This window comes from Ovis aries, chromosome 24 (genome assembly GCF_016772045.2).
Source record: "Ovis aries strain OAR_USU_Benz2616 breed Rambouillet chromosome 24, ARS-UI_Ramb_v3.0, whole genome shotgun sequence".
Classification (NCBI taxonomy): domain Eukaryota; kingdom Metazoa; phylum Chordata; class Mammalia; order Artiodactyla; family Bovidae; genus Ovis; species Ovis aries.
The window spans coordinates 25564071-25578774 of NC_056077.1; the positions used below are offsets into that span (position 1 = coordinate 25564071).

Genomic DNA, 14704 nt, shown 5'->3' on the forward strand with positions numbered 1-14704 from the left:
CAAGCATGAATAAAGGGCTTTTGCTGGAACGCTGACCAGGGCAGCCTCACTGTGAGTTCCTGCAGGAGCGGCCACTTGCCTGTTGGCTGTGCTTGAATTGGACATCCGGAAGCGAACCTGCTCGATGGCACTTCTCACGAGAGGGTCGTTCTGGTCCATGGACGGGTGCACCACAAGGTCAACCTGCAGAGAGGGATGCGGGGGGGCTCCTGAAGGAGAAGGGAGGAGCCGGGGTAGACTCAGCCCCACACCTCGGCTCCCTGCTGGATCCCTGGTCATACCTGCTGCCATTAACATTTCCAAGTGGCACTGATGGAACCAAGTGAGATGCTGATCAGTTTACCGTTACAGTTTCCGGCACCCAAATCCCTCAAGCACCCAGCCACAAAGCTCTGCCGTTGCTAGCGTGCTGCTCTGATGGCTGAGGAATTCCGGCCTGGAAACAGAGCAGTCTGCCCTGCGGCCCCCGAGTTGGGCTGTCACGGCCCACTGGTCCCTGCTGCTACCTGGGGGGCGGCTCCTGATGCCCCGCTCCTGCGAGCGGAGCGTCTCCCACAGGTGCCCGGGAGTCCTAAGGGCTTCCATCTGGAAGAGGAAAGCGGCTTCCATCAGGCTCCCCTCACTGGGTGCCATCAGGGGGCTCCTGCCAGCTATGCCTCTGCACACACTGGCAGAGGATTTAGGGCTGCCTGTGTTGGTCTCGTGTTTCCAAGGTACTGAGGTTCAACAGGAAAGTGGTGATCATTTCTCAAGCCCCAACTAGGCTGATGGATGGACATGACTTGGTGGGGCTGAGCAGCACAGTGCGGGTCTGACAGCCGTACAGGAGGTGGCAGGCATGGTGACCTGGACCCGGGAGGGGCGGCTTCCTCTGACAGAAGATGGCAAGGAAAGGTCTGCTAAACAGGGAACTGTGGCCAGCAGGCTTCCTGCCCAAAATGGCCTGAAAGAGGGTGGGTCATAGGGAACCAGTGGCCACATCTGGGCAGGGACTCCAAAAAGCCACACTGGGCTCCATCTTTTCTGTTCTTCACTTGGAAAAGGGGACCCCTGCACTTCCTTGCCAGCTCTTTTTTGTGGTTTTGTGAGGTTCAGGTGAGATTAAAAAAAGTTCAGCAACACCTCAAGAGAATCTGAAAGCCTGGGGTCAACACACAGCACTCCTGGTTCCCCACTCTTCACAGCCAAATGGCCCAGCCAACCTCCCAAAGGCCCCTGATGGACCGAGGAGATGCAGGAGCAATGGCAAAAGGCGGGCGCCAGGCACAGCGACCCCAGCCAGCGAGGCTCCAGCAGAGAGGAGGGCCGCCTGCCAGCAGCCCATGCCCTGGGTGCCAAAGTGCTAGCGAGAAACTCAAGCTTATTCCAGAGGCAGATGTAAAATCTGGGGGCCCTTTCCAGCGGCAAACAGTCTAATACAGAGGTACCCTGTGGCATGAGGCCCCCAGTACTAGGCACAGGTCATCAGCCTTTACCTGGGACACGCACTCCCCATCCCCAGCTCCTTGCCCACTCCCTTGGGTAACACCTGGTGGACATGGCACCAAATGGGCCCATGGGACATGATGGATACCTATATATCTCTATAAACACAGACTCTCTCAACTCCTAGACAGGGTAGATACTCCTGTCTCCAGCGACTGCCTTGGAAGGGACCTGCTCCAGGAAGATCAACAGAAACTAGAGGTGGTGCTGCTGACTGGCTGGGCGACTGTCCCCCAGTGAGAGGTCACAGCCCAGGACTTCCGGCCATGCTCAGGGGGACGAGAGGCAGGCTGGCTGGGGCTGGGCACGGGGCAAGGTCAAGAGGGCTCAGAGCAGGTACAAAGACTGATGAGAGCTGCCAACCCGGAATGGTAGAGATGGAGTTTCCAAAGCTACTTTTTAGGACTGCTCTGTTGCTCAAATTTCGAAGGTCTCAAAAAATAAGATAAGTGAAAGTGTCCGACTCTTTGCGACCCATGGACTGTAGCCCACCGAGCTCCTCCGTTCATGGGATTCTCCAGGCAAGAATACTGGAGTGGGTTGCCATTTCCTTCTCCAATAATAAGTAAATAATCTTCTCCAAGGTAAGTAAAAGAGACCCTAAATGACCTTGCCAGCTTAGTCAGAAAAAAAAAACAACATCAAAGCGGAGCTTTCTTAAGGCAAGAGATTTAAGACGTCCTCAGAAAAAAGGTGAGGGAATTGCAAACGCCGGTCCCTCCCTCTGGTCTCCACGCCTAGCCAGGTGTCTCGAATGACTCTGACCCTGAAGAATTTATGCCTTCAAATATGTGCAAAGCCGCTGAGCTACAGCTGCTATGGGCAGGGCTCCAAACGTTAAATCTTACAGAAATAGATAGATTGGGACAGAAGAGATCTATTGTCTTCAGTGGACGCCCCGGCGGGGCATGCTCACTGACTCGCTGCCACCATTTCCTCTGGGATGTGTTTTTTGCACGTTTCTGTGGATAATGTGCTCGCTGCTTAGCCTGAATTTTCTACCTTCTAAGTGTTGCCTCATTTCTCCTGTTGCTACTCAGCTGAACTTGGCTATGCCTCCCTGTCTCCTCCCCTTTGAGGCCGGCTGCGGGGCTGGGCTCCTGCCTTGGGCTTACACAGGCTGCGTCAGGCAAATTATTCCTCTTTTCTGTCCCTAGCTTCCACAGGAAGTTGGGGTAAATCCCTGCTGCCCCAGTGAGGAGGCATGATGGGAAATTCCAAGTCATCAGCAACAAAGGAACAACCCGGGCACCAACAAGGATGTGAGAAGCTGGTCAGAAAATGCCCAGCGCGCACGGTGGCCACGAGATACCTTCTTCTTGATGCCGTCCTGAATGACCGTCGTCCGATACAGTCTCAGCAGACCTTCCTCGGAGAGGTTCTGCACCAGGCGGATGATGGATTTCTTACAGCATTTGGTGGACACACCTTCTTGCTTCTCTTGATCCATGATCATCTTTTGAATTCTGAGACACCACAAAAGCAGCCGTTTAATAGTCACAGTCTCAACATGGAAGGCCAGTCTCAACCCCAGCAACTGACGCCTGACTGATGGGATCCAGCCTAAAGCTGGGGAGAATTTACAGGGTGTTTTGCTGCTGCCAGGATGACTTCTTACAATGGCAAAGATCATCTCTCGCTGAGATAAACGGGTTAGCTAAGGACAGGCCGCCATTCACAGCAGCTAAGGAATGGCCCAGTGTCTCACCATCGACACCCTCAGCTCCGGAGCTCTTTTGATTCTTCTCCATCTCTCTAGCGTTTACAGAGCCACTAAGGCAGTGTTTCTAGATCACCGGCCACAGAACAGCAGGGCCAGACGGGGCTTCAGGAACAGCCAGCTCCATGCCTCTGTGCCCAGGAGAGGAGACACAGCCAGCAGTATCCGCAGGCCGTCCCCCCTTCCCCTAGTGAAGGGACTCCCGTCCTTGCCTCAAGGGTAAGGCTCCTTCCAATCAAGAGGCTTTGATCTTGACTGCCCAGAAGCCCAAGTATGCTACCCAGGACGTGGTGTTAACAGTGAGTTAGAAGGACCAAACCAGAGAGCAGAGCCTCCACTGAACCTGGGAATGGAAGCTCCACATGTCCCTTTTGCTTTCATACAACGTTTTGTCTGAACAAAAGGCTCCGTGGAGGCTGATGCTATTACCTGCCTACGTTTCCTCTCACCCTGTCCTGAGCACAAATGGCGAAGGAAGCAGCAGGGCAAACGCGCTTCCCGTGGCCTCTGTTTCCTGCCCCACTGTGCTTTCCCTGTCAAGTGTATGGGTAGATATTCTTCAGTGTCTAACTTCTCAAATCACACAAGCAGATTCTAAATCCTTTCTACCACAAAGGGCTCCTGTGAGAATCGATACAGAAGAGAGATGCAAATGCCTCCGGGTCCTTTCTGCTGATGGTGATGACTCCCCCGGGCGTTAGTTTTAATGTAAGACAGACAGACAGACTACTCCTTACGTGAACAAGCTCTCGATTAAGCGGAGGTTGGTGACGGCCTCTATGATCAGATTCCTGCGCTTCAGCAGCCGGTAGGTCTCGTGGGGCTTGTCTTGGCCTGGGCCATGCTTCCCTGTCTTCTGGGAACCACCACTCTCCTAGAACAGAGACCGAAAGAGAATTAAAAACAACGGACTCAGCAAGGCTTGGGGGCCAGACACCACACCTGCTGGTATGCTTTCCCTCTTTATGGAATTCTACACCACGTTTCAAGAAAAGAAGTCAAGAGGATCACAGCTCTCACAGGATCCCACTAACCCACTACCTCAGTGCTTTGAAACAGCACAGACATGCCAGAGGTTTATGAAGGTCAGCTGGCTTCAGAACAGAAACCAGACACGTCTACTCTAGCCCTTCCTGGAGAAGGAGACTGCCTTCACTCAGTTCTGACTTGCTTCTTCCACAGTGGAAGGAAGGAAATGGACAGACTGAACGCGGACTCCCTACGGTCACTCTGTGGGGCTTTCTTCATTCAAGCCTTATTATTAAGGTTCCATTTTACCGAAGAGGAATCCGGGGCTTCCTGAGGTGAAACAACCAGACAGGGTCCAAGGGCATGAATGCGCACCAGGATGGGCTTCTGCGTCCACGTGGAGGAAGCCACGGGCAGCCTCTCCAGGAACATAAAGTAGACAGAGAGGCAGCCTCGGAGTGAATCATGATGAGCAGGAGAGAACGAGGCAGAGAGCGGGGCAGACGGGTGCCCTCCCCACCCTGCCACCACGCCCACACCTCTTTTCCTGCCTCCTTTCAGGAGCTCAGATCCTGACCTTGTTCCATCTGCTTTCAGATCACTTACCCCAAAGCCCAAATCTGCACCCTGCAGCGAAGGGAAATCCCAACCCCAACACATTCCTGGAAGATCCCTTGGCACAACTCAGGGCCTATTCTGCTGGACGCGCTTCTTACTTGGAGCAGCGCTTCCAGAGAAACGAGAACGCGAAGAGAACACGCTTGGGCAGGGGTCCCATCACCTCCCCACTGCCACGGATGCTCCACGAGGGGCTCACTGATTTCCTCAAGCAGGTGGGGCCTGAAGGGAGAGTCAATCACAGATCCAAGAAGGGGCCCAAGAGTGGGAGAAAGACTGGTTCTCTCCTCTACTTCAGAGCAAACATTCTGGAGGAATGTTAAAGAAACCTGCCTGCTTTCCAAGGGGGCTGCCGGGGAGCAAAGTGAACACACGCTTTACCAAGAGACCTCCAGACAGTGTGGCTCCTGCCCCTCTGCTCAGCAAGTAGAGAAAAGAAGGACGAGGACTCTGGGGACAGACTTCTAAGAGGAAAATGCAGAGCTGAGCGAGGACCTGCAGGGCCTGGAGGGAGCGTGTTGCTAGGGGCACGAAGAGCCGACAAGGAGGCGCAAAGAGGGGGGCAGGGCTGAGGACGTCAGGGAAGACCCTCAGGAACCTGGTGGGCCCCACCCGCCGGCGGGCCCGGGCGCTTCAGGTGGAGATGAGACCAGGCACGACCTGAAAAAGAGTCACGGCATCTGATGACAGGATACGGCTAGAAAGTTCTGCCGTCTATGGGGTCGCAGAGTCGGACACGACTGAAGCGACTTAGCAGCAGCAGCAGCAGCAGCAGCAGCAGCAGAAGGTTCTAGAATATTCCACAAAAACCCCTCACTCTCTTATACCCCACCTCACCCCTCCTTGCTGTAGGGACAGGGCCCAAACTCAGGCTTCCACGCCAGAGACAGAAAGAGAAGCAGGGCAGGGTGGGAGCTGCAAGCCCACGGGTTCTAATCTCCATTCTGTCATCAGCTGAGCAGGCAAGTCCCTTCATCCCCGGGGCTTTGCTCGCCTCCTCCAGGACCAGACTCGGCCTTTGTTGTCAGGGCTGCTGTGAAGCTGGAACCAAACAGCAGCAACACCACCAAACCACGCCAGTCCCAAGTCTGCCCTGTCCTGGACGACTGAGGCACCGCTGGCCGTTATCCGAGGCACTTTCAGGAGACCGATGACGGCAATGGGGAACTGAATCACTCAACGACAGGGCTGCTCCTGTGTCAACTGCCTTTTCATCCCTCTAATAACATACAGGAAAAAGTACTGGTTTGACTCTTTAATGCCGTGGATACAACAGGATCTGACCAGAAAGAACTAAACAAGCTTTGTTTTTATCAGATCTTTTTATGATCACTTTCTTTTTAGGGCAAATGATACTGGCTTTTCACCTAAAGCGGGGTTTTTCAACCCCAGAACTGCTGACGCTCTGGGCAGGATAACTCCGCTGCAGGCTGTCCTGCACAGTCTAGGACAGTTCGCAGCCTCCCTGGCCTCTGCCCACAGGACGCCGGCAGCGCCCTCTCCCCACTGGGACAGCTGACAATGTCTCTATGTGAGCGCTCGGTCATTTCCGGCGCTCTGCGTTCCCATAGACTGCAGCCCATCAGGCTTCTCAGTCCATAGGATTTCCCAGACAAGAATACTGGAGTGGGTTGCCAATTCCTTCTCCAGGGGATCTTCCTGGCCCAGGCATTGAACCTGTGTCTCTTGCATCTCCTGCATTAAGACACTGCCAAATATTCCCTAGGAGGCAAAATAGGCCCAGAGTGAAAACCATTGATTTAAAGTAGCCATACAGGGACTTCCCCTGTGGGCCAGAGGTTAAACATCTGCCTTGCCATGGAGGTGACTCAGGTTCAATCCCTGGCTGGGGAACCAAGATAACACGTGCTGTGGAGCAACTAAACCAGAGCACTGTAACTCCTGAGGTCACTCAGAAGCCCATGCACCACAACCAAAGATCCCGCAGGACGCAACCAAGACCCGGTGGAGCCAAGTAAATATTAAAGGGGAAAAAAAAGTAGCCATTTTCCCTCCAAAATAAATTTAAATAAAAAGAGTATGTGGCGACAAACGCCAAAGTTCTGCACATAACAGGTGATTTCTGGTCAAGGCAGGCCACGCGACGGCGGTAGGTAAAAAGCGCTGCGTTCCTTCCCACAGGGCCCTGCCCCCTACCCACCTCCAGGCCTGAGCATGTGGCCCTTCTGCTATTACTGATTTTGTTGTTGTTGTGATTCGTTAAGCACACAAAAGAGAAGGCTGATGCCCACCTGCCACAGGCTCTTTCCTGGAGGAAACAGCCTCCCCGTGGGACTCACCTTGGAGTTTTCAAGCCTGACCTCTTCAATCACGGCAATGTCGCCACTGTGACTGTCCACGCAGTGGGGGCCCAAGGACATGCCAAGCTCCGAGGAGCCGCTGGTGTCCAGCTTGTCCCCACCGAAGGCGCCCCGAGAGGCTCGCTCTTCGGCGGCTCCCGAGGAGAAGGATGACTGCTTCTTCAACGGGTGGAGGTTGATGACCTTCCAGCCCCCTACGGCGGAGGACAGGTGTTGGTGGGATGACCGTGACCGCAACAGGGGGAACGTGAGAGGGGCTGCTTCTGCTCAGCTGCCAAGCCAGAGCTGCTCAGGCCAAAGAAGCCCATGTGGTCAGTTTAAGATGAGGGTGGTGGGCCTGCAAGCTACCCCTCCCAGTGTAACCCCCCCACCCCTGATGTGCAATTCTGCTGTCAGCAGCAGCAGCATCCAAATGTCTAAGAAACATCTTCTGATTGTTGGAGGGAAGTGGATAGAGGAAGTTTAGGAAATTCCATCCCTTTAATAGTTGAAATATAACAAAACATGGGTGAAGGGGAGGAGAGTTGGTGGCAGCCTGGAGACAGACCACACAAGGCTCTCCTGAACCTAAGGTTAAGTGACGCGTGTGACACCGACAGGCCCCTGATGGCACAGCACCCAGGCCACCCTCGGTGTCCGCTGGACTGAAACGCCCCAGAGCCAGACTGAGAGCGCGCACCCTCCCGCCCCCGCCCCAAGTGCCCCTACCCTTGTTCGGGGTGGAGTGGTGGGGCTGGGTCCTGAGCCCGCCGTTCGAGAAGGACCTCGCGTCCCGCGGGGCTCTCCTGCCTTTTCTCTTTCTGCTGCCGCCACCGCCCTCCTCATCACTGTCCAGCTCGGAGAGGAAAGCATCCTCCCCCTCGGGCAGCAGCGACTCCTCCTGCACCGAGGCCAGGCTCACGGTGGTCAGCAGCTCGTTGCGCGCCTTCTCCCTCTCATACTGCCGGCTCAGGTCGCTCTCCTCCGCAAACACGCAGGAGATGTACTTGGTGGTCCGCTGCCGCCCTTCGTCCTCCATGAAGCCCTGGGCAGGGGACACACGTGTTTAAGACACCGCAGAGGACACAGGGCCGCCCAGGCCTGCAGGTGACCAGGGTTGGGAGGGTGGGGGGCCCTGCAGTGTCTGTCTGCTTATCATTCCTGCCTTTCCCCGCGCCTCCTCCATCTCTTGCCTGCACCCCAGCTCAGCTCCTCAAGATGTTCCCTCCTATCTACCAAGCCTCAGCTCCTGCTCCACAGGAAGCAATCCTGACTGTCTGCTCTAGGAGACCCTGAGCCCCTCGCTGGGCAGTGCCCTCACCTGGCCTTCCATAAACTCCCAGGCCCGGGATGCCCTAGGCCCACGGGAAACAGTAAGCAGAATTCAACACTTTCTAACTGTCGTCAAGATGCAGAGTCAGAGCCTGGGGGTCTCCAGCTCTGTTGAGCCACTGCCGTGGTGATTGACAGTGAAGCTGACCTACTGCCTTTTGTCTTCCAGAATAGGGGAAAGGGGCTTTCTGCCCGTAATGGTAGAAAGGGTAACACCTTCCATGTGCCAACCACACGCCAAGGACAGGGCTAAGCACTCTGCAATCATTAGCTCAACTGTTAACACTGCCATCCAGCAAATGGCCAAAAAGTTGGCAACAAGGGAGTGAGGCATAACAGGCTGTGAGACAGCAGGTCTAGTCCCGAAGGGGGATCCCAGACCCAGTTAGCCAACTCGGTGCCCCCAGGACCCAGGCCAGGGACACAAACAAGAAGGAGGGTAGGGCGGGGACTGAAGTCTGGGGCTACCTGCTTTATTTCAAGGGGCACTCGGAGGCGCCAGCCTCAGCTGACCCCCCACAGGGGAACGGGGGCGGGGGAGGGTGCTTGCTCCCTAGACTGCAGCATCTCCCCCTGACTTTTCAATGCTGATGACTTGGTTAGTTTTCAGAAGTTGAAAACCAACCAAATCCACAGCAGGGAGTGGGGGCCACGCTGGTGGGCTGCATTTGGCCCCCTCCCCCGGCAGCCATGTGCCCCCTTGATGGAGACCTGGGCTCCTGACTGTCTGAGACAGCCCTTTAGAACCACGTGGAGCACGCACACATGCACCCGAAGACAATGAACCACGCGGGATGACTCACGCTGTTACCTTGACAACTTTGAATCTCTGAAGGAGACGGCACAGCATCCTGGCTTCCAGCTTTCCCACATTCATAGCCACTCGGATTTCAGCCTGGGAAATGCCTTTCGTGCCTCGGCGCTCGACTGCGAGAAACAATCCACTTGACCCCTAGCCTCCGCCACGGAGCCCCTCTGCACAGGTCGGGTCAGCTCCCACCCACCTTTCCTAGGCATGGACATTTCAACACAGGGAAACCGACAAACAGAATAAGACACCCTGCCTCCCCTCTCCCTCTGCTCCCAAGACTCAGAACATTCCGACTCATGGCTCATTTCTAAGCGCTCCCTATCTGACTCCTCCATGTCAAAGCTGTAAATGTCAAGTGACCGAGGCCTGATCTACTGAGTTCCAGGGACGCTGTTTTTCTCTTGCAACGAGAAGTGAGTGCTTTCACATGAATGAACTTTCTCAGCTAGATTAAACTGAGCCTTTTTAAAAAAAGCCTGGAAGTAATTTTAATGACGAACTTTTCATTTTCCTATCTTTCTCGGTAGACTCAGAGGCACCATGGACACAGACTATTGTATTACCACAGCTGCCGGACAGCAGGGGCTGGGGAAGAAAATAACCCTATTTGGCCCTGTAATAAATGATCAGTGGACAACTGTGCAATTATTTGCTCTGTCTGGTATGTCAGCCCCTGTCCTGCTACATGCTGGGCTATTACTGGATCTGCCTCTAAAGAGCTGTTTCAAATATACTCAGAGATTGGGAGGTGCCTGTGAGGTGGGGGTGGGGGTGGGGGTGGGCAGGAGTCCCTCCAGTAAAATACAGCAAATATAGGGCAGATTTGGGGGGAAAATTCTGTACTGTTCAGAAAGAATTTCCCTTTCATTTCCTGATGGGTCACACACGAGGCCGCTAGGCAATGCCAATCTGAATGAAGGCAGTTTTGCTACGTTTATTGTCCATGCATAAAAATTTAAACAGCAGAATGCAAAGAAGTGATCAGCATGTGCTCCTATGTTGAACTAGCAACTTGCTACAACCAGGGATGAAAGGGTTAGGACAGTTTTATCCCCAGATTGTGTCTGAGCGATGTTAAAGAAGACCTCCCTATAGGCTGTGCTGATTCGCCCGGTGGCTTCGTATCTGCTGATGGAACCAGACCTCCTGCAGCCCCTCACTTGCTACTCTAGACACGCTCCCCTACAGGGATCTGCGGCCACAGCATCTACAGCACTGGGTCACGGCTGCCTTAGACAGATGTTAGGAAAGTCAGGGGAAGGAGGGGAGGGGTGGAGACATGGTTGTTCCCCACCTTCATCACTATAATCCCCAGCCTGCAATGAATGATCCCAGGCCAATTTTAAAAGCTGGAAGGTGACTCTCAAATCTTTGAATAACAATGGTAATAGGTAATCGTTTCCATGGTCCCTATGTAAACCAGATGTTTTAATCCTACTCGTTCAGTCGTCCTATGTGCTGGCGGGGATAATGGCCCCATTTTACAGATGAAGGAACTGAGGCTCAGAGACCTTGCTAAAGTCTACAGCCGGCAGACAAGGGGCAGAGCAAGGGTTCAGACTCAAATCTGACTGCAAAGTCGAGGGAAACTTTGCTCCCTGATGGAAGACATTCTCCACAGCAGGGCCCTCATTTGACGTGAGACCAAAACACGTCTTGCCCCAGAGCTCAGGACCCAGAGCAGGTTTGAGAATGGGACCTACTGAGCTCGTAGGTCTGCGTGAGCATGTCCCGCTCGAACACGATGTCCACCGGAGGCACGCCCTTGGAGATGACGTCCTCGTCGTCGTCGTCGTCGTCCACCTTCCGCTTGAACTCCTTTAGCAGTCTAAGGCAGCGCACCATGATGTCGGTCCCTGGGGACACAGACATGCGGTTCCACAGTGACACACTGGCACGGCTTCGGCAGAGGAAAGGCCGCATGTGGCACCAAGTTCCGAACATGGAAAACCGCATACCTGGGAACACGAGCCCTGAAAACTGACTCCACAAAGCTGCTTTTAAAAATATAAATATAACTAGAAAACAAAGAAACGCAAATGAAAGGAATAATGAGATGCCATGCTATGGCCTATTAAGTAAACAGCAGCTCTGCTTCAGACAAGCTCCAATGACCACAGGAAACGTGCCTGTTTTCCCATCGGTCCACACCACCACCTACCACCCCACTCTGGAATGCTGTCCGGAACGAAGCAGGCATGCGTGCACGGTATCACTGCAAGGATGAAACACAGCTTCTCCCTTTTAAGTCAATACCCACACCACCACAGCTTCCCTGGTGGCTGAGCAGTAAAGAATCTCCCTGCCAATGCAGGAGACACGGGTTTGATCCCTGGATCAGGAAGATCCCCTGCAGAAGGAAATGGGAACCCACTCCAGTATTCTTGCCTGGGAAATCCCATGGACAGAGGAGCCTGGCGGGCTACAGTCCAGGAGGCCACAAGGAGTCGGGCATGACTGAGACACTAAAGGACAAGCCACTCCTCAGACACCTGCCAGTCCCTGAGGCTGGTCTAAGCCCTCCCATGGCTAGTCCTCAGCATGGCCTTAGGAGATGGGCTACCATTCCCATTTCACACTTGAGAACACGAGGAGCTAAGGGACTGGCCCAAATCCCCAGCCTCAGGGGGTGAGGAACTGGGACTTATTGGGCGCTTCAGCCTCGGAGCCCAGGCCCTAAACCTTTGACCACACACGGCCCCTAATTCAGATACCCATGTGACCGGGAGCCAGAGCCGCCCACGTGAGAGGGGGCTCGATGCAGCGCCTAGAGCAGGCAGATGGACGTGTTCTCAGGCAAGAGCCCAGCGTTATTTCTTCCACACTTTTATAACTTCCTTAAGGGCTTAATTAGCCAAGGAAAGATACACAGAACAGCCCTCCAAGTAACTGGAAGTGGAAGAAGAGGATCGCTGCAGGTACACTTGTGGACTCTGAGGCACCGAAAGACAACGCTCTCTGCCGTCAGCCTCCTGCTCCTCACGCCAAGGCGGTAACTGGGCTCATGGGCATCCGCCGCCAGAGCCTTCTCCCGCCAGCACAGCTGCCGCCTCTGCTGACAGCCAGGAATAAATGATGCTCAGAGGGAGGGTGGGGATGAACGCAGTCCTGGGTCGGGCACATGTGGTTTCAGCCTCAGCTCTGCAACTCTGGGCAGGTGACCTGCTGTAGCTGTCTGCTCCCCACTTAGTAAAATGAGGTGACCATGCTCTCTGCCTCACACACTGGCGTTAGCCTGACCTGAGATAATGTCTGTACGCTGGCACGATGTTGACCTGGCATGGAGCTGGCATGGAGCCATCACTTAACACTAATGCCCAGCTCTTGACATGGGCCAGGCACTGTGTGCTGAGTGTTACATAAATTAACCCATTTCCCGAGGTTCTAGAGTTTTTCCACGACTCAGAGAATCTTGATTTTGATTATTAAAATCCCTTCAGCTTCTGCTTGCCATTTTCTAGTGAGACTGTTCTAGAGCACAAGTCAGCTAAAGGCAAAGCCTCAGGGACCAGAGTGAGACTACGTGGATGAACGTAGCCTCTCATTCCATTTGAGCTGCCACGGAGATCTGCAACCACCCTGGAGGCACGAGCCTGTTGATGATAACCCCTGACCCCTGGGTGCAGGGCATTCTTTCCAGGAACAAAAGGCAAGAGAAAGAGAATCGGCTAGCTCACTGCACACGCTTTCAAATACACAAAGTTCTAGGCATTTCAGGCACACAAAAACTTTCATGGTGTGTACGAAAGTCAGCGCTTGTACACACGCCTGTCAACGACTCAGGATGGGCATCAACTTAGCAGGAAAACAGCCTTAATTTACACATTCTGAAGACCCAGAAAGGAAGAAGGGAAGGACAGAATCTTTACTGAGCACCCTGGATGAGCTGGGCACTGCGCTAGGTCCTTTCAGAGACTATTTTACTTAATCATCTCCTGGCTTCTGCAAGTTATTGTCGCCATCTGAAGGAAAAAAGGAAACTGAAGCTCAGAGGGCTTGAAGGATCTAAGGAGCCTTGGACCCAGCAAATGGTATTCCTTACACACCTGGCCACCTGGTGGGATGCAAATTTCACATTTCTATCAGAAAGCACTGTTCCTTGGAAAGGAAAACCCAGAGTGGCTGTGGTGTGGAACCAGTAGCTATGTGTCTCACATCTCATCTGGCCCCTAGCAGAGCTGTATCCTTAACTGTGATCAACTCGGTAAGGAACAAAAGCCAACAGAGGAGCCCAGGACAGACTTGCAGGACAGAAAAAGCAACATCGGGCAGATGTTATGTAAATTCAGAGTGCTACCCCGTCACCCCACCAACACCCTTCCCTGAATGGAGCTGGGCTGGTCAGTGATAGGGAGTCATTCAGATAGCCTGGGAAACTGAAATCACAGCAAGCCCATGGGACATCCTGAGAAGAGGGGCGTGCCCTGGGTACCTGCAGAGGGAAAGTATTAGTTGCTCACTTGTGTCTGACTCTCTGTGACCCCATAGAATTCTGAGGCAAGAATACTGGAGTGGGTTGCCATTCCCTTCTCCAGGGGATCTTCCCAACCCAGGGATCGAACTCAGGTCTCCTGAATTACAGGCAGATTCTTTACCATCTGAGCCACCAGGGAAGACCAGCAGAGAAGCCTGACCAGAGATGGAAGGACAGAATTGGGGGCAGCACCCAAAAGGACAGAGAAGGGGTGCAGCCCACAACCCACGGCTGCATGCACTCTGGAGTCAGTGTGTCGGGTCAGAACCTGCCTCTGGAACTTACAGGCTGGACCAGCACAGAGCCCTGGGCCTCAGGCTGCTCAGCTATGAAATGGGGACAAGGACAGTATCTTCCTCACAGACTGCTCAGTGAGTAGTGCTTGCAACTGTCTTATCAATACTCATCACAACCTCTGAAAAGCACAGCTCGGGGGTGCAAGTGTTAGACCATGTCACTCGGGTGGAAAGTGTTAGGAGGCTGCTTGGGGCCTTTCAATTTGATTTCACAGCATTTATTCTGTGATGGGCCCATGACACAGAGAGAGGGATGAGACAGGGGTCCTGCCCCTGCAGAGGGCATGTCTGAGAGGCACAGAGGCCAAGGAGCCCAGCACAGGGTGTCGCGGCTTCTTGCAGGCCTGGGTGTGTACTCTGGCTCTGCTGCGGACCAGCAGTGAACCTCTCCGAGCCTCAGACTCCTCGTCTACAAGACGGGATAATTCTACAGCGTGTCTACACTACCCAGGGGTGAGGACTAAGGGGGAGAACGTGCGTAAGTGCTCAGGGCACGCTATCTGGCCAGATGACTACAGAGGAACTGGCTATGAAGTGCTCAGGGCTCTGCTTCCAGAACACACAGAGTCGGCAGACGAGAAAAGACGCAGGCCAGGGCTACACAGGGGGAGAGAGGGAAGAGGGGGCACGTGGGTGGGATAGTAAAGGACACAGAAGAATGATCTCTGCAGAACAGGGCAGGCTTTCCAGGCAGGAGGA

The 14704-nt window shown here is 54.0% G+C and overlaps 1 protein-coding gene across 1 annotated transcript in view; it reads right to left on the reverse strand.

The window, feature by feature from the left end:
* Positions 1 to 14704, reverse strand: part of GTF3C1 (general transcription factor IIIC subunit 1) — a 79138-nt gene that overhangs the window by 34526 nt on the left and 29908 nt on the right. Inside the window, exons 7-13 of the mRNA XM_042239987.2 lie at positions 10939 to 11091; positions 9236 to 9351; positions 7822 to 8137; positions 7093 to 7307; positions 3943 to 4079; positions 2798 to 2951; positions 80 to 183 (exon numbers count right to left, since the gene is read on the reverse strand). Coding sequence (XP_042095921.1) covers positions 80 to 183; positions 2798 to 2951; positions 3943 to 4079; positions 7093 to 7307; positions 7822 to 8137; positions 9236 to 9351; positions 10939 to 11091 — 1195 coding nt within the window. The remainder of the gene's footprint in view (positions 1 to 79; positions 184 to 2797; positions 2952 to 3942; positions 4080 to 7092; positions 7308 to 7821; positions 8138 to 9235; positions 9352 to 10938; positions 11092 to 14704) is intronic.